At 35.4% G+C, this 18,525-nt stretch overlaps 1 protein-coding gene across 4 annotated transcripts in view; it reads left to right on the forward strand.

Annotated features, from left to right (window-relative positions):
• The window catches only part of shtd (anaphase promoting complex subunit 1), an 844,012-nt gene that overhangs the window by 120,472 nt on the left and 705,015 nt on the right, over positions 1 to 18,525 (forward strand). For all 4 annotated transcript variants that reach the window (XM_090401046.1, XM_090401047.1, XM_090401049.1 and 1 more), the window contains 2 exons: positions 727 to 806; positions 2,873 to 3,101. In XM_090401046.1, coding sequence (XP_090257172.1) covers positions 727 to 806; positions 2,873 to 3,101 — 309 coding nt within the window. The remainder of the gene's footprint in view (positions 1 to 726; positions 807 to 2,872; positions 3,102 to 18,525) is intronic.

Genomic DNA, 18,525 nt, shown 5'->3' on the forward strand with positions numbered 1-18,525 from the left:
AAAGATCACAGAGATTTATTTCACAAGAAAAGAAAAATCATGTCTTCTTGTACACATTACCTTTGATGGCTATGGACTACGACTTCTTACCAAAAATGTCCTGTTTAGCTGTCAAAGGTGATTGTGATGGACATGCAGACATGATTTTTCTTTTTTTGTGTAATAAATCCATGTGATCTTTCCTGCATGGGTTAAACTGGCCAAAGCTTTGCCCACTCTAAAAAAGTATGTCAAAACCCTAGCAGAAAATTGATGGTAGATCATTTTAGAAACTCCATTGAATTTATCTGCTTGCATGAATACCTTTAATAGAAGTGAAGATCTTTTTTTTTGCAAAACATTTAGATAGATACTGATTATTTTGGATTTCAGTGATCCCCAATCATCACTGTCCTTGTAATCACTGCTTTTGTTTGGTATTTTTTGTACCTTTAATTTTTTTTTAAATTTTTTTCTTTAATTTGTTACATGTTATTACAATGGAAAAAAAAATGCTCTTGGTTTTAAGAGGTGGTCAAGCATGTTGATTTGTTTAAAAAGAAATAACATCAATTACTATAAATGCCCTGTGGTATTATTTAAATAATAATATCACAAAAGGACTCAGATAGGTTGAAGTACTTTCTATATTGTAATATGTTAGTCATTTGGGTAGTTAAATAATAGTTCACTATATTTAATTCATATATATTATAGAAAGCTCTGATAGTGCTTTTATACTTATAGGTTTCTGAAATCTGGGTCACCAGATATGGACTTTTACTCGAAAGAACTCTTTGCGATTTGGAATCAAGCATGACTGAAAGGTAAAAAAATAATTCTGATTGCTATAAATGGGATATTTATAGTAATCAGAAACCTCACAGGCTTCATACTATTATGAAGCCTGTGTGGTTTCCGAGATTTTTGGTATTTAGTAGTTTAATCAGAGTTAATTATGTTGCAAATCTTTTCTAAATGTATTAGGATCAATGAAATAGTAGTTAGTGAATGCTTATGGTTATTTATCCTCCACCCCCATAATTAAGGCTTCATTATTTACTGAATCTAATCATTCACTTGATGTACAATACGCGCGCGCGCACACACACACGCACACACACCCAAAAGCTTGTAGACTTTGCTAGTTCATGAGTATGATGTAACTAAGAGTTTATAAGGTGGAACATGATTACATTTATTTTAATTAACAACACGGTGCTTCTTCACAATTGCACAGGATTTCTTTAGGTGTAACCATATAAACTAGTATACTACATCTTTTAGTAAAGACTACCAAAGGTGACAACCATTATGTAGTAATAGAAGAGACGGATGCTATTTTAAAATATTTCTAATTGTATGCTGCATTGTTTAGTACATTGTGTGCATGTTTACACATTCGTGTGCACGTGTTTGGCTAATGATGGCTAAGGTGTATTCAGACAAGTTGATACTTGGGCTAATATTTAGATGTTTAGGATCTAATGTCATTTCCAAAGACTACAAAATTTTTCTTTCTGTTGCATCATAGCAACAGTGTAATAGTTCTGATTTATCACATAACACTTGATGTCTCATTAAGAGGGAGATGTTAAATCCCGTTTTATTTTATAGCCGGGTATGAAACTTGGGTCGAAATCCATCGACATGCATAGAGTTTCAATGCCGAAAAAACTATCGGCGGAACCAAGTGGAAACCGGTCTGGGTAGTGACCTCTTCTCATAATGTAAAACTATATATATACATCTCTTAGGAGCTGGGTTTACATTATGAAAGAATATTCAAGTTAGTGAGGGAGCTTGCTCCACCTTTGCATGGAGTTGCCCTGGTGTTGTACTATCCAAGTGATCATTTACACTTGGTTCCGCCGATGGTTTTTTCGGCATTGAAACTCTATGCATGTCGATGGATTTTGACCCGAGTTTCGTACCCGGCTATAAAATAAAATGGGATTTAACATCTCCCCTCTTAATTAACAAATTCGCTGGTAAAATAGCCTTTCGGCTTATTATCTGTACTTATTATCTCATTTGCAAAGCATCCTGTGGGTCAGCTGAAGAGAGCACATGTGATGACAAAGCTGAGGCTTCACATCTACAGTATTCAATATAAGGATGAACTAACTAATGAACTTCAGCATTTGAGAAACACTTTCCTTCAAAATGACTATAATGACTACATCATCTCCAGACTAACTCGACTGACATGAAACCAGAGAAATTTCTAATGAAGAAAACAGAGGCTTCATCTTGCTTCCATATATTAGCTCTATTTCTATAAAACTGGCAAAAACATTAAAGAATATAAAATCAAAGTAGTATTAATCCCCTTCATCAAGATGAGATCCACAAAACCTTGGCATTGCCTACTTTGATATCTGGGTGTTTATCAGCTGTGGTGCGATTGCTTGTCATCTTATTATGGACAGACAGAAAAATCAATTGAATAGTTTATTGAAGAATGTTTTCCTAATGATGGCCTCAATACAGACGTCGAAACATTGAATATTATTTTCTTTATTATTAGTAAAGTAATTATTTCAATGTGTGTTTTTTTATAAATTCTTCTGCATAAATTCTTCACTGTGAATGCTTGTAACTTGACCACCTTGTAAAACCTTAAAAGAAAGAATTTTAGTTTATTTTAGTAGCTGACCTTTCACTGTTTGCTGTGGTTCCCTGACAGAAACCTGCTCAGTCCTTGTTTAATTGTATGCCTCAGCCTGAATGAAAGGCAAAATATTCAAAATATTTTCAGAAAATTGATTGTAATATTTACTTTTTTTTTTTTGGCTGTAATATTTATTTATGATATGATGCATATACCTTATAAATTTGAGAGTATGAAGGAAATATTTATTTCTTCTATATTTATTTATTTTTATTTTAGGGATAGTGTTGAGCAACTCCCATTAATGTTCAGCATGCTTCATCCATTAGATGAAATTGTCCCACTGATCAAACGAACAGGAGGCCCATCCTGTCCTGGAAGATACAGTTATTGTAGTGATGCAACAGAAGAAATTGTGTGTACCAATAAAGATCCTTCGCTGATCATTATTTATCACAGAGGTGAAGGTGTACATAGTGTTTGGAAATTGAGAAGAACAACTTTCGAGGTATTTGGTTTGACAGCGAAATTTACACACACACACACACACACGCATGCGCGCGCGCGAGAGGCAGCAGAATCTATACATTAATTTGTTAAAATGCTAAATGTAGACTAAGTTGTATTCATTGAGCAATGCTGCTAGAAGGTCTGTTCCAGAGAATGGATGCAAATGGAATGAAAGAGGACAAGAAAGACTGTTTTCCAGAGAATGTAGACAAATGCAAGAGGAAGAGGAGAAGCAGATTTGGTGCATTTGCAGTTGGATTTTAAAGCAATGTTAGTATCTGCTCCTCCTCGTGATTTAATATGCCAACTGAAAAGCGATGGAATAATGGATACCAGAATAGAGGAGCATCATCTCTGGATATGATAGAAGTGACAAAGAACTCAGACTGTCTATGAGATACTGGTTGAAGTGAATGACTTATGGATCATCTATTAGCCATTCTGCTCTACTCTGGACAGCACATGTAAAATGTTTATATAAATAGTATTGTAAGGTTTGGAGGATTTGAGATTTGTAGTGTTTCTAGCTGGATGGATGTAGTGTCTAGAAGAAAATGCTTCATTTTTGTAGAGATGATGAAGTTACTAATGTGATACGATGATATTCCATAATGCAAATCGCACTTCCTCTCAGATGAAGTTACTGATGTGATACGATGATATTCCATAATGCAAATCGCACTTCCTCTCAGATGTATATTGCTATGCAATATGGGATGGGTCATTAACCAGACTAGTTTTGACTTTTATTGAGGTCTCATCAGGAAGTTAATTCAAAAGGAATTAGCTTCCACTGATGATTCAGAAGGAATTAAGGAGAATGGTTTATCACCATATTATTAAAATATTTGAAAAGAGATAGTTATTGAAAGTTTTTTCACTTAATTTTTTCAAATTGCTCATTTATACAAGTAGCCTAGTTATTTAAGATGTAAACTTTATAAATTAATGATGCCAAGAAATTATATTCTTGGTTTCATCCTTTATCTAAGTGTAAGCAAACAAAGTTTGCACATGAAGTAACTTCATGAGTAGGCAACCTATAATCAGGCTAATGGCTTCACATCACTTGCCTTAGTATCCTATAATGCATTGCACATATCCTTATGGCAGTGATTCTCAACCTATGTGGTAGGTGGTTGTGAAATACCTAAAGGGGGGGAAAGTGGAAATCAAAGGAAAAACTATTTTATTGAAACAAATCATTTAATGAAACTATTTATTGACACAAGAACAACATATAAACAAACACATAAATACACTCAGAAAATAAAATAATAAAATGTATAAAATCCACTATATTGAATACACTTACATAAACATCGATATTGCAAAATATATCAAGCAACTAATTAAAACTAAACAATAACAATGAATCTAAAAATTAATGGCTTCCTTGGGCCTGTGTTGCAGAGCAAAGCTTTTCATATGATGGTGATTGACACTGTTAATTGACATTAACACTGTCAATCACCAACTAACAGACTGTCAAACTAACAGTTTTCTTTCTGTATTTAACTGAGATCTGTATTTTGTTTTTAAGGCAGCTACTGCAGAAAACCTGATTTCACAGTAATAAGATGATAGAAATGGCAAAAGTACACAAAAAGCTCTTGACTTTAGTGCAGAAAATTGGCCATCAAGCCCAAAATTCAAACAGCGACTTAGATGCAAATTGTTCTTAGATTTTGCCTCTTGATGTGAAGTCTATAAATTGTTGTTCCTCTTCAAGTGAGAAATCTTCAGGGATAATTTGAAATGGGTTTCTAACCCACTTGTACATTGCCATCATGTTGTCGTTGGTTATAAAATAGTTTCTAAAATTCTTGTCAACATTGTTAAATGATTTTCAATAGTTGCAAATAAAACTTTGACGTGTTGCCTTGTCATCATCATCATCATCATCAAATTCCTGCCATGTACCCTCAAGGGGTGTACAGGATATGACAGTACAACATGAAAAAATTACATAATTACTAACTTCCTATCTGCAATTTTCCTCCAAATCAGTCTGTTACTTGTCAAGACTCCAATATTATCAGATCTTATATTTCTATCGTCTGTACCGTATCAATCCACCTATATCTTGGTCTTCCTCTGGGTCGTTTTCCTGCCAACCTGGCAGAGAACACTTGTTTTGCTAATCTTTCCTCTCCCATTCTATTTAAGTGACCATACCATCTGAGATTAGCTCTGCTAACGCATTCCTGGATGCTGACAATGTCAAGTTCTTTCCTAATATCCTCGTTTTTAATATGATATTGCCATTGATGCCATCTGTTCACGCCTCTAATCTTTCTCAGGATTCTCATATCTGCGGTCTCTAGTCTTTGGTCAAGTGTTTTACTTCTGACCCAGCTCTCAGATCCATAAGTTAAAATTGGTTTGAACACTGGTATACAGCTAATTTAGTGTTCTGACTAATTTCTTTCTTATTCCATATGAATTTATTCAATTGACTTCCCACGATACCAGCTTTGCTGATTCTGTTGTCTATTTCTATATTTAGTTTACCATCTTCAGTAAAAATTGTGCCTAAGTAGCTGAAATGTTTTACTTGTTCCACAGGTTCTCCATTCACAACACAGTTGACATTTTCAATGATTCTGCCTATTTTCATTGTCTTTGTCTTTTTATTGCTGACCTTCATACCATATCTATTACAACAGCTATTCAATTTAGTCAGAGAATCTTGCAGACTTGTAGCGGATTTATTTAGAAGTATAACATCATCCGCATAAAGCAAAGAGCTGACATTAACATCTCCAATTTTGATATCAGGTTTAATACCACATTCCTTCATAATGTGATCCATATAGATAATGAATAACAGAGGGGATAATGTACATCCTTGTCTCACACCAGATTTAACATTAAACCATCTTCCTGTACTTCCTTCAATTCTAACTGCTGACTCACAATTCAAAAAAGACTAAGTATTGCTTGATATAATGCCCCATTGACACCATATAACTGCAGCGCATTGAATAGCTTCTCTCTTGGCACCTTGTCATATGCCTTTTCCAAATCGACAAAACTTAAATACAGATCTTTGTTATATTCCCATGCTTTCTTGACTATTTGTCGTAAAGTGAAGATCTGATCCTGACAGCCTCTTTTGGCCTGAATCCAGCTTGTTCTTCACCAAGCTTTTCTTCCACAATTCTTCTCAACCGTTTCTCAAGTATACATGCATAGATCTTGCCAGGAACACTCAGTAGGGAAATACCTCTGTAATTCTCACATTCAGTTTTATTTCCCTTTTTATATATGGGTACTATGAGAGCTCTACTCCAATCATTGGGAATTCGTCCCTCTTCCCAGGCTTTCTGAACTATGCAGTGCAGCCACTGTAAGACTCATACTTCAGCATTTCTGGTCGAATATCATCTACTCCTGCTGCCTTTCCACATTTCAAGCCTTTGATGGCTTTTTCTACTTCAAGTATGGATATGTATTCCTGACTGCATGCCTGGTTAGTGTTTTTTATCACTGTGCTGTCATCACTGCTTGTTTCATTTAGCAGTTTTTCAAAGTAATTACTCCATACTTCAAGGATATCTTTTTCTCCTGTTTTCATTTCACCTTTATCATCTCTAATTCCTTTTACAGCACTCTTTCCTCCATTCCTAAGCTTCTTCAACAACCTCCAGAATATTTTGCCACCTTCTTGATATTTATTTTCTATATTCTTGCCAAAGTCCTCCCATGACTTTTGTTTAGCTAGTTTTACACACTGTTTAGCTTTCTTACATTTGTATCTGTATTCTGTAAGAGTAAAAGCTGACTTATTTGCCAGGAACTTTTGATATGCTTTCTTCTTTTCCTTCACTGCCTCTTTAACTTCCTGTGTCCACCAAGGAGTTCTGATTTTTTTATCCTTGCACACAACCTCACCACATGCCTCTCTGGCAGAATCAGTCAATGTTTCCTTCAGAGTTTGCCACTGAATCTCCAAAGTTTGATTCCTGTTCTCAAACTCTTTCATTTTCTTTTCAATAATATTTCTGTATTTTAGTCTACAGTTCACATCTGAGAGCTGCTCAACTTTTATTCGCTTTAAAACTTTCTTACATGTTATTCTTTTCAATATGAAATTCAATTTTATCCTGCTCAAGATTAAATAGTGATCACTTCCAATTTCAAATCCTCTGTACACTCTGGTGTCCTGCACCAGGGAGAAAACATCACTATCAACAATAACATAGTCAATGAGACTTTTCTTATTCCTAGCCTCTTCTCTCCATGTGAATTTGTGCACATTTTTATGTTGGAACATGGTGTTAGTAATAACCAGTCCATGTCCTGAGCAGAAATCCAACAGACATTTGCCATTATTAATAGCTTTGCTCTTTTCTCCAAATATTCCCAAAATATTTTTGTATGTCTCACAATCATTTCCTACTTTGCTATTTAGATCCCCAACAAGGACCAAGTTTTCCTTTTTCATTGTGTCAGTTGCTTTTTCTAAAGCCTCAAAAAATTCTTCCACTTCTACCTTAGTAGAACCTTCTGTGGGACCATAGGCATAAATAAGTCTCATTGTCCAGTTCCCCATTCTCATATTTGCCCACATTACTCTACTTGAGACTGACTGCCATTCAAGAAGATTAGCCTCGTATTTTGTGTTGAATACTATGGCTACTCCTTCTTTTCCTTGATTGTCATTGCCTGAATATAACATTTTGTATTTATTGCTCAGAAAGATCCCACCAGTTTTGCCCTTTTTTGTTTCAGTCACCCCTATTATGTCGATCTGGTACTTATCTAATTCCTCAGCTAGCTCCATTTCTTTGCCATTCAGTCTTCTTACGTTGATAGTACTGATCTTTAACTTTGGTGATGTTGAGTTAAGGTTTGTTTTCAGATTTGTTCCAGTAGCTGACTTTTCGCTGTTCGCCCTGGTTCCCTGGCGAAAACAACGGGGGCCTTGTTTAATCGAGCGATGCCCCAGCCGGCATGAAATTTTGTCAAGTTGTACCATCATTTTTTATTTTGGTTTAACCAATAAGAATACAATTTGGTCGGCTAAATCCCAAATTGCCAGCCCATCCTCGTTCGTTCAGTATCAAAGTAGATACCCAACAGGGTGCACCACGAGAAGGTGAGGATTGAACATTAGGTCAGAAGCCCTGGTCGGTTCTCCGCATTCCTTTAAAGGCTATGTGGAGGTCTCCTCTCAGTTATACAACTTTGACCCTTAAGCAGCCCTAAGATTGTTGCCTTGTTGGTTTTGATAAATTCATCCACATTTGGAAACATTTCTAATTTTTGTTGCTTTACTTTTTTGTTCCATAACTCTAGTTTTTTACAAAAAGCATTAACTTTGTCAACCATCTCTAAGATATGTGTATTTTTCCTTGGAGTTGCAGGTTTAATATATTTAGGTTCTCAAATATGTCCACTAAGTAGCTCAATTTCATCATAAATAAGTAGTCTCTAAACTTCTCTGCTTCTTCGTGATTTTCCTCTTCCAAGAAGATTGCTATTTCATCTCTTAATTCGTCAACATGCTGTAAACATTTTCCCTGTGATAATCGTTTTGTCTCACAGTAAAATAATAACACTGAATGTTCTGCTCTGGCCATTTCTTTGAAAGTTCAGTCTAGTTAATTCACCATGGTTATAACTGTTGTTAACACAGTGTTTAGACCAGGACTCATTTCCTTTGCAGGAAGAGCTTCTCAATGAATCATGCAATGTGTCCAAATACATTGTGGGGATTTTTTCATCACAAGGGCTTGTAAACTTTTAAACCTTCCAGGTATAACTCCAGCACCATCAGTGCAAATTCCAACACAATGTTTCCACTGTATGTTTGCCTTGCATATAAAATCGTCCAATATCAATATTTTGAACAATTCAGGTGCTATGGCTCTTCTTTCTATTGGGTTAGAAAACAATAACTCTTCAACTGCTGATAATCCATCGCAAAATTGAACATAAGCAATTAAATGACAATCCTTGTTATCTGTTGCCTTGTCAAGCTGAATTGAGAATAATTGTTTACAAAGCTTTGACAAAAGTTGTTGCTGCATATCTTCACATATATCACCAATGCTGAACAGCAGTATCATTTGATAGAGGTATGCACTGTAATTAGTAAAATTTTCTCCAAGCATAGTTTCCACAATATCTATCACAGCTGGCAGAACTAGGGCTTCTCCGATAGTGTGGGGGGCTTTTGCACCTAGCTGTTTTTTATGCAAATTTGTAAGAAGCTAGTAATGCTTTTCATTTACAGACAAAGCTTTTTTTAATGCTAGATTTTTGCTTTTCAAAACATTTTAGTTTGGCACCAAAGATCTCTTGGTTTGTTAACATACTCCTTATGAAGTGTTTCTAAATGTCTTTTAAGTTTATTCGGTTTCATGCTATCAGCTGTCAAAATTTTCGAACAAGTAACACACAGTAGTCTTTCTTTGTCATTTACTTCAGTCTTTGTAAAACCGATCTAAATATTCTGCTGCATACTTTCTTGATTTTACTTTCGGAGTGATATTCTGTGAACCTGAATTTGTTGACGTCAGCGCTCCACAAGATTGTTTTTATACTATGTATCACAGTCATTGTGAATACGAGTAAAATAACGCCAACTATCGACTTCTCACTGTTGGTCACTGTTGCAGTGTTACTGTTGTCTTGCCATTTCAAGCCTTATTTATACTAGCAGAAACATTTGAGACTTCCCATGACGAAGTTGCAAATGTTTCCGAAAGGCCGATACAACTCAACGGTCTGTGCAGTGATGCCAGATCTATACAGTTTTTCAAAAGATTTGATGATGTATTGATGATGATGATAAATTTTAATTAATTCCTAGTTTTTTTTTTTTTTTTTTTTTGCTATATTTTATGGGTTTTGTCAGTGTCTCAACACAAGAATTGCAAGTTGGGGGGGGGGGGGGGGCAGAAACTAATATTAAAAAATGAGACACACATGAAAGAGGGCTGAGAAACACTGCCTTATGGACATGTATAATGCAGAGCATTATACATGCACTAGTGTGTGTTTGTAGATAGTGGCATAGTGTACAGATGGATGATTGAGTAGTGCAAGGGTGGGTTATGCCCAGTGGTGAGCTATGGAAATTTTAACAAAGGGCTTGCATCATTGAGCAAACAAAACTACACCAACGCCATCTATTGCCAACCGCCACCACTAGTATTTCCAGAGACAATCACAAACTTCCATTCCCACAGCGGGATGTTTGTGAACACTAATGGATGTTCGCGGGATGTTTATAAACAAAATAAATTTGTTTTGTTTGCGATAGAAGTTTTTATGACAAACAATCTATAAATAATACATAAATATTATCTAAACACAATAATATTGAAGTATGTTATATTTCTCTTTTGTTTTTATACGTCAAGTGATAATCAACGGTACCAATCAAGGTGCGTTATTTTATAGGCCTATTTATTTATATGAGACTACCAAAAGTGAATTCTTATTTGTAAAATGTAGTAACAGTAACTATAATATTTTATTTAATAAAATCGCTTTTGAAACTATGAGACGATTTTACATGAAAAAAAAAAACTCTCTCCTTTTAGAGGTTAACATTTACAAGCAATTACTTTAAGGAAATACTTATGACAACAGCTGGCACACCTTATTTCCTTCCTCCTTCACGTCTTGTGTTCTTCTAGGAAGATCTGTAGCTGAGCAATAATTTTCTAGAAAATATTTGACATAGGGATTTGGATTAAATTCAATCAAGGGTTTCCCATTTATACATATTGTCATTAAATCAGAAATATGTTATAGTGAGAGAAGATCTCTTCATCATTACGATATTATTCATCACACTAAAAGCTCGTTCGGCTTCAGCGCTGCAAACTGCAATTGTCGCTTTGGCTTTTTTCGCCATGCTGGGAATTTTGCTTTGCAACTTTCCAGTCAAAGCCGTTTCCACTAAATCTCTAAAATCATTAATTTTAATTTCATATTTCAAAATAACATTTAAAGATCTTATCCTTTTTTTTTTCCCTTCTAACCATGGACATGTAACTTTTTCCATACTCCATGTTTCAGGATAACATACATTTAAAATGTTTCTGAGTTCTTCATCTTCCAAATCCTCATAATTTTCATTTTTAAGTTTAAAATTTCTTTGCTGCATTAATCTATCCTTTAAAGACATAAGAGAGTTTAGTAATATTTTTCGCGGTAGTTTGTGAAATCTGATTTTGCTTTCAATTGCTATTCCTTCAAATTGTTTTGATTTTAACATTGTATCAATTTTAGATTCACAAGAACCTACAGAAGTTTTAAAATCATTAATTGCATTAATTGTTTGCATGATTAAGGAGTTAGCCCTTATAATACTTACATTGCGACTTTGTAGAGCTTCTGACAGATATGGTAATTCCTGTAGAATATCAATCATTAATGATAGATCTTTTAAAAATTCAAATTGAGAAGTCGGTTTAAAAAGCCCTTATATTTATCGTTCAATGCAAAATGCTTGCATAAAGCTGGATAATTTCTCCACACAGCAAGAGCCATTCGTAAACTGCAAGCTGCCCATCGTGGTCCAAACACACAGCCGATCTTTAAAATTTTGATACCAAGGTCTTTTGCAATCGTATTTAATTCTCAATGATGTTTTGGTGATTGATGATGAAAAGCATATAATTTATCTATAAATATTTCAAAATGATTTATTTCTTTAATGTTTTTTATTGAATCGTCTAATGCTAATTGTAAACGATAAGCTACTCAATGCCAAATCATTATGTTGGGAAATTTTTCTAGAAGTTTGATTGCAACACCTGATTTGTTTCTTGGCATTACACTAGCTCCAACAGAACAAAATGCAATAAGATGATTTTTTAAATTGTTATCAGGAAATCCATATGAATTTAAAGTAGCATGTATACATTCAGTGGTGGTATTTTCTAGTTCTGCAAGATCTACAAAAATCATACATGGTTCAGTCAGCTCAACTTGTATGTGAATAACTAAACCACTTTTTTTCTATAATAGTAGACGAATTGACAACAGTATCGATTCGTCTGCTATTATAGAAATTTTACATTTTTTTTCTATTATTTTGGAGAATATTTCTAATTTTATTTGTTTAGAAATGTGTTCAACTATTCTAATTCATGAGAATCTAGAATTCAATGATAATCCTAGATCAGTACCTAACTGGTAATTAGCTTACGGAATTAACAACGCATAAAAAGGATATTAATTAAAGGCAACTTTAATGAATAACTTCAATATTTCGGCAATGTCACTTTGCCATCTTCAGGAACATAAAAATATTTGCATGTGCAGGCAGGCACTAACAAAAGCAAATGAGGAAGAAGGCAAGAAACTAATATTGTTCATAAAGTCCTAATGGTGTGCCCTCTGGGCGGGCTAATTTGGTTGTCTTGGCCGTTGGGCTGAAGTTCTCATAATGTAAGTCTCCCAAATTTGGGGTAGTTTCGTGCACCCAAATTTGTTGAGGTTTGGAACGTTTTTTAGAGCTGCTGATGATTCCTTGAATAATCTTTTGTACTTAAACTTGCTGCGGTGTATTATTTTAGTTTTCTTCCAACGAATTCTATGGTGGGTATCTAAGGCATGGTCTACTAACCCAGAGTGGCTTTACTGGTGAAACCGGATGTAGTCTTTGTGTTCTAAAATCCTGATATTTGCTGTCCTGCCGGTTTGGCCAAAGTAAGACAATTTGCAGCTGCAAGGGACCTGGTATACACCAGTAGGTCTAGGGGAAGTGGTTGGTCTTTGTTAGAGTGGATAAGGGATGCCAACTTTTTATATGGTCTATAACAAGAAACTACCCCACATTTGGGAGCCTTACATTATGAGAACTTCAGCCCAACGGTCAAGACAACCAAATTAGCCTGCCAGAGGGCACCATTAGGACTTTAGGAACAATCTATCACCATCCCCTACATCTCAGAGGTGCCCTGGATGTAGGAGATGGTGATAGATTTTGTGTAATCTTTATTGTTGGGGGGGGGGGGGTTGTGGTTTGCTGGTTTTAGTATTTTTTGGGGGTTATAGCCATTGGCTAAGAAAATGTTGAGGATGTGGTTTAGTTCAGTGGTTAGGGCATCGTCATCTGAGCAGATTAATTTTGCCCTGTTATATAGTGTTTTTATAACCCCATATTGTTGTGAGGGTGGGATTGCTGGTGATTGTATCTGCCTGTATGGGTGGGTTTTCTGTAAACAGAGAAAACCAAAGATCCATCAAGCTGGCAAGTGATTAAAGTGTCTAGGAAGGAGAGGGTGTTGTTTTCCTCTTTTTCTAAGGTGAACTGGACTCTGGGGTGTTGGTTGTTTAAGTGTGTTAGGAAGGAGTGGAGTATATCTGAGCCATGTGGCCAAATAGCAAACACATCATCCACGTATCGAAGCCAAATAGTGGGTATTTGTGGGGCGGAGTTTAAGGCTTTCTCTTCAAAGGTCCATAAAGAAATTGGCTAAGGGTGGGGAAAGTGTTGAACCCATGGATGTCCACGCTATCTGTTTGTAGAATTTTCCTTGCCAAACGAAATAGCCTGAGTTTATTGTGAACTGAAATAGGGCTGAGATATCGGGAGGAAACTTGGCTTGGATGAGCTCTAGGGTTTCTTTGAGTGGGACATTAGTGAATAGAGAGGCGACGTCAAAACTGACCATTATGTCAGTGTGTTGGAGTGAGAGGTTTTCTATACTGGCTTTAAAGTGGGCTGAGTTTTTTATGTGTGATGGTGTGTTGCCAGTATAGTGTGTGAGCTTTTTGGCTAAATGTTTGGCTAATTTATATGTGGAGGAATCAATGCCATCCACTATGAGACATAATGGCACATTTTGTTTATGTATTTTTGGGAGTCCATATAATCGGGGGGGGGTCTAGAGTTATAAGGTTTTAGTTTGTTAGTGACTTCCACAGGTCAAGAAGTGACTTTCTTAAGGAGTCTGTGGATAGTTCTAATCTGAGAGCTGGTAGGATTATATTCAATAGGGAGGTAGGTAGTACGGTCTAGTACTAAAGCATTAAGCTTACTTTTGTAATCCTTTTGATTGAGCACCACAGTGGCATTTCCCTTATCCGCTTTGGTGATTACTATTTTTTTGTTTTTCTTCATTTCTAGTAGAGCTGCATATTTGTCTTTGGATAAGTTGGTTTTTGGAGGTTTTGCTTTGGTGAGAACACTGGCTACATCCAGTCTGACGTTGTTGGCGATATGGTTAGGAAGGTTGCGAATCCCACGTTCTATTTGGATCACGATTTCCTTGGCAGGTATTCCTTTAGGAGCTAGGGCGAAATTGTGGCCACGTGAAAGTGTGGTGAGTGCTTCAGTCTTTAAAACTATGGACAAGAGGTTGACTACACTGTTGAGTGGTGGCTGTGGTAAAGAAGTAGAATTCTTTATCAGGTTTTCATATTTTTTCAAATGTCGACCACGTATTTTTTCGAATTCTTTTCTTGCCGAAGCGCATGAGACATCATAAAGAATCGTCCAAAGATCATGGCTGAGCGTGTCTGAAAGCTCTTACTCTGGCGCTCGTAAGGTTTTGTTTTCGTCGGCAAGGAGAACACGCGTCGCGGTAATTTGTTCTCTTAATAGGACGAAGCTAGCATGATTATAAATACAGAGAGCTTTCTGTGAAGTAAAACGGTGCTTAAATTTAACACAATTAGGGATTACCTTGTTATTCCGGCAGCGTTTTAGGAAGGTCAGATGATTTAATTGTCTCGATATCTTCAACCTCATTTTGCCGTATTGACGGGCCTTTCGTGCAATGGAATCTCCGTGGATGATTGTAATTCTAGTAGCAAGGCTTATACGTTGGTCATACATAACTGGCAATTAGCTTACGGAATTAACAATGCATAAAAAGGATATTAATTAAAGGCAACTTTAATTAATAACTTAAATATTTCGGCAACGTCACGTTGCCATCTTCAGGAACATAAAAATATGGTATGTGCACACAGGCACTAACAAAAGCAAATGAGGAAGAAGGCAAGAAACTAATATTGTTCCTAAAGTCCTAATGGTGCCCTCTGTCGGGCTAATTTGGTTGTCTTGGCCGTTGGGCTTAAGTTCTCATAATGTAAGTCTCCCCAATTTGGGGTAGTTTCATGTCCCAAATTTGTTGAGGTTTGGAACATTTTTTAGAGCTGCTGATGATTCCTTGAATAATCTTTTGTACTTAAACTTGCTGCGGTGTATTATTTTAGTTTTCTTCCAACAAATTCTATGGTGGGTATCTAAGGCATGGTCTGTCAGCCCAGAGTGGCTGTACTGGTGAAACCGGATGTAGTCTTTGTGTTCTGATCCTGATATTTGCTGTCCTGCCTGTTTGGCCAAAGTAAGACAATTTGCAGCTGCAAGGGACCTGGTATACACTAGGTAGGTCTAGGGAAAGTGGTTGGTCTTTGGTAGAGCAGATAAGGGATGCCAACCTTTTATATGGTCTATAACAAGAAGTCAGGTCCTATTTTTTGAAGATATTTGAAGAGATTTCTTCGTTTATTTTTATGATTTTATTATGAGCAAATGATACATTATGTTTGGATAACTTTTTACACACACATGCGGTTCTTGAGTCTGTTGTGTTTCCATTCGGTTTCATTTTGATTTCTACCCATTCATTTGATGATAAAACAACTTTTTTCTCCTTCAATACTTAAGTTTTTATATTTTGAGCAAACATGACATCCTAATTTACCATTTTTAACTTCTAACCACTTATACTGCGTTTTGAAATATGATGCTTGCTTCTCATTTTAGCAATCAGGTAAATTATTTTCACTTTCTCCTCTAACTTGTTGCATATTCATTGAATCAATGTGCGTATTATCTTCAGACTTCATCTTCGACTTCATTTTCAACAGCAGTAGAATCAGCAGAATCACTTTTCATTATTTTTTTTCCCCCCAAAAAATTTAATATAATAAATTTCAGTCTTTTCATGTTTCACGGGTAAAAATACTTTTACAATTATAAAAATAAAATTTGCTGAATCTACAGTTTTTAAATTTATTGCTATTTTTAAATTTTAAACACAAACAATTGTTATACATCAGTGTGCTGAAACACAGAACTAATGTCCAGTGGAACAACCCGCTGATGACAGTTTTACAAATATCTGATTGTCTAGTGGTTTTGCCATACGATTGCATATATATTTTCAAACTTTCGTTATAGAGGAGTTGAAACAATAATTCCAAATAATCTATACACTGCCGAATAGACTAATTTTTGTTAGGTTACCAAACAAGTTTGTGGCTTCATATATTTCAAAAAATTATATATATATATTTTTTTTAAATAAAAAGTAAAGAAAAAGAAGAACAAGGGGCTTGCAGATTTTTGAGAAAAAATGAACAAAGGGCTCGCGCGAGCCCCTTATAGCACACCACTGGTTGTGTCCTCCTGTGATTAATTCTTGGACTCATGGGAGATGTAATGATGATATCATTTCTGGATGTCAGAACTCATATTATGCTCTGCTATTTAGGTCTCTGACAAGTACTTAGCTTTTTAAGGTATATTTTGCAAAATATATATGTACCTATTGGATGGCACCTAACTATTGGATAACTTGCAGGTGTAGAATCCAAAGTTGATTTTACACCTGTAAATTACTTTTGTCCTCTGGCTGGATAATTTTTATAACAATTAATATTTTTTATTTTATATATATTATATATATTTTTTTTGAACTGGAGGAAGCCTTCCTCCAGAAGTGGACAGAAAAAAAATATATATACGAAAATGTATTGAAGTCTTTTCCAAAGAACAGAGGTAGATGGAATGAAAGATGATGAGAAGAATGCTAACCTGATAGGGATATTCAGATACTGATATCACTCATGTTTTTTTCCTGTAGGTTTTGTGCTGATTCTGAAATTAATACAATATCATCTGCAAATCTCATCATAATCAAATTCCTGCCATGTACCCTCAAGGGGTGTACAGGATATGATAGTACTACATGAAAAATTTACATCATTACTAACTTCCTATCTACAATTTTCCTCAAAATCAGTCTGCTAAATTACAAGACTCCAATATTATCAGGTCTTATATTTTTGTCTTCTAAGGCACTTTTTACTGTATCAATCCACCTATATCTTGGTCTTCCTCTAGGTCTTTTTCCTGCAAAATTGGCAGAGAACACTTGATTTGCTAATCTTTCCTCGCCCATTCTGTTTAAGTGACCATATCACCTGAGATTAGCTCTGCTAATGCATTCCTGGATGCTGATAATGTCAAGTTCTTTCCTAGTATTCTCGTTTTTAATATGATATTGCCATTGATGCCATCTGTTCATGCCCCTAATCTTTCTCAGAACTCTCATATCTGCAGTCTCTAGTCTTTGGTCAAGTGTTTTACTTCTGACCCAGCACTCAGATCCATAAGTTAAAACTGGTTTAAACACTGTCTTGTATACAGCTAATTTAGTGTTCCGACTAATTTCTCTCTTATTCCATATGAATTTATTCAATTGACTTCCTACCATACCAGCTTTGTTGATTCTGTTGTCTATTTCCATATTTAATTTACCATCTTCACTAAAAATCGTGCCTAAGTAGCTGAAATGTTTTACCTGTTCCACAGGTTCTCCTTTCACAACACAGTTGACATTTTCAGTGATTCTGCCTATTTTCTTTTTTTTTGTCTTTTTATTGCTGACCTTTATACCATATCTATTACAACAGTTATTCAATTTAGTCAGAGAATCTTGCAGACTTATAGTAGATTTATTTAGAAGTATAACATTTTCCGCATAAAGCAAAGAGCTGACATTAACATCTCCAATTTTGATATCATGTTTAATACCACTTTCCTTCATAATGTGATCCATATAGATAATGAATAACAGAGGGGATAATGTGCATCCTTGTTTCACACCAGATTTAACATTAAACCATCTTCCTGTACTTCCTTCAATTCTAACTGCTGACTTACAACTCAAATAAAGACTAAGTATTGCTTGATATAATGCCCCATTGACACCATATAACTGTAGCGTATTGAATAGCTTCTCTCTTGGCACCTTGTTATATGCCTTTTCCAAATCGACAAAACTTAAATACAGATCTTTGTTAAATTCCAATGATTTCTCCACTATTTATCGTAAAGTGAAGATCTGATCCTGACAGCCTCTATTTGACCTGAATCCAGCTTGTTCTTCACCAAGCTTTTCTTCCACAATTCTTCTCAACCGTTTCTCAAGTATACTTGCATATATCCTTCCAGGAACACTCAATAGGGATACCTCTGTAATTCTCACATTTAGTTTTATTTCCCTTTTTATATATAGGTACTATGAGAGCTCTACTCCAATCATTGTTAATTCGTCTCTCTGTCTCGGCATTCTGAACTTTGCAGTGCAGCCACTGTAAGACTTTTATATCACCATACTTCAGCATTTCTGGTCGATTATCATCTACTCCTG

Source organism: Typopeltis vanoorti, chromosome 11 (assembly GCF_054136105.1).
Source record: "Typopeltis vanoorti isolate ZY-2024b chromosome 11, IOZ_Tvanoo_1.0, whole genome shotgun sequence".
NCBI lineage: Eukaryota > Metazoa > Arthropoda > Arachnida > Uropygi > Thelyphonidae > Typopeltis > Typopeltis vanoorti.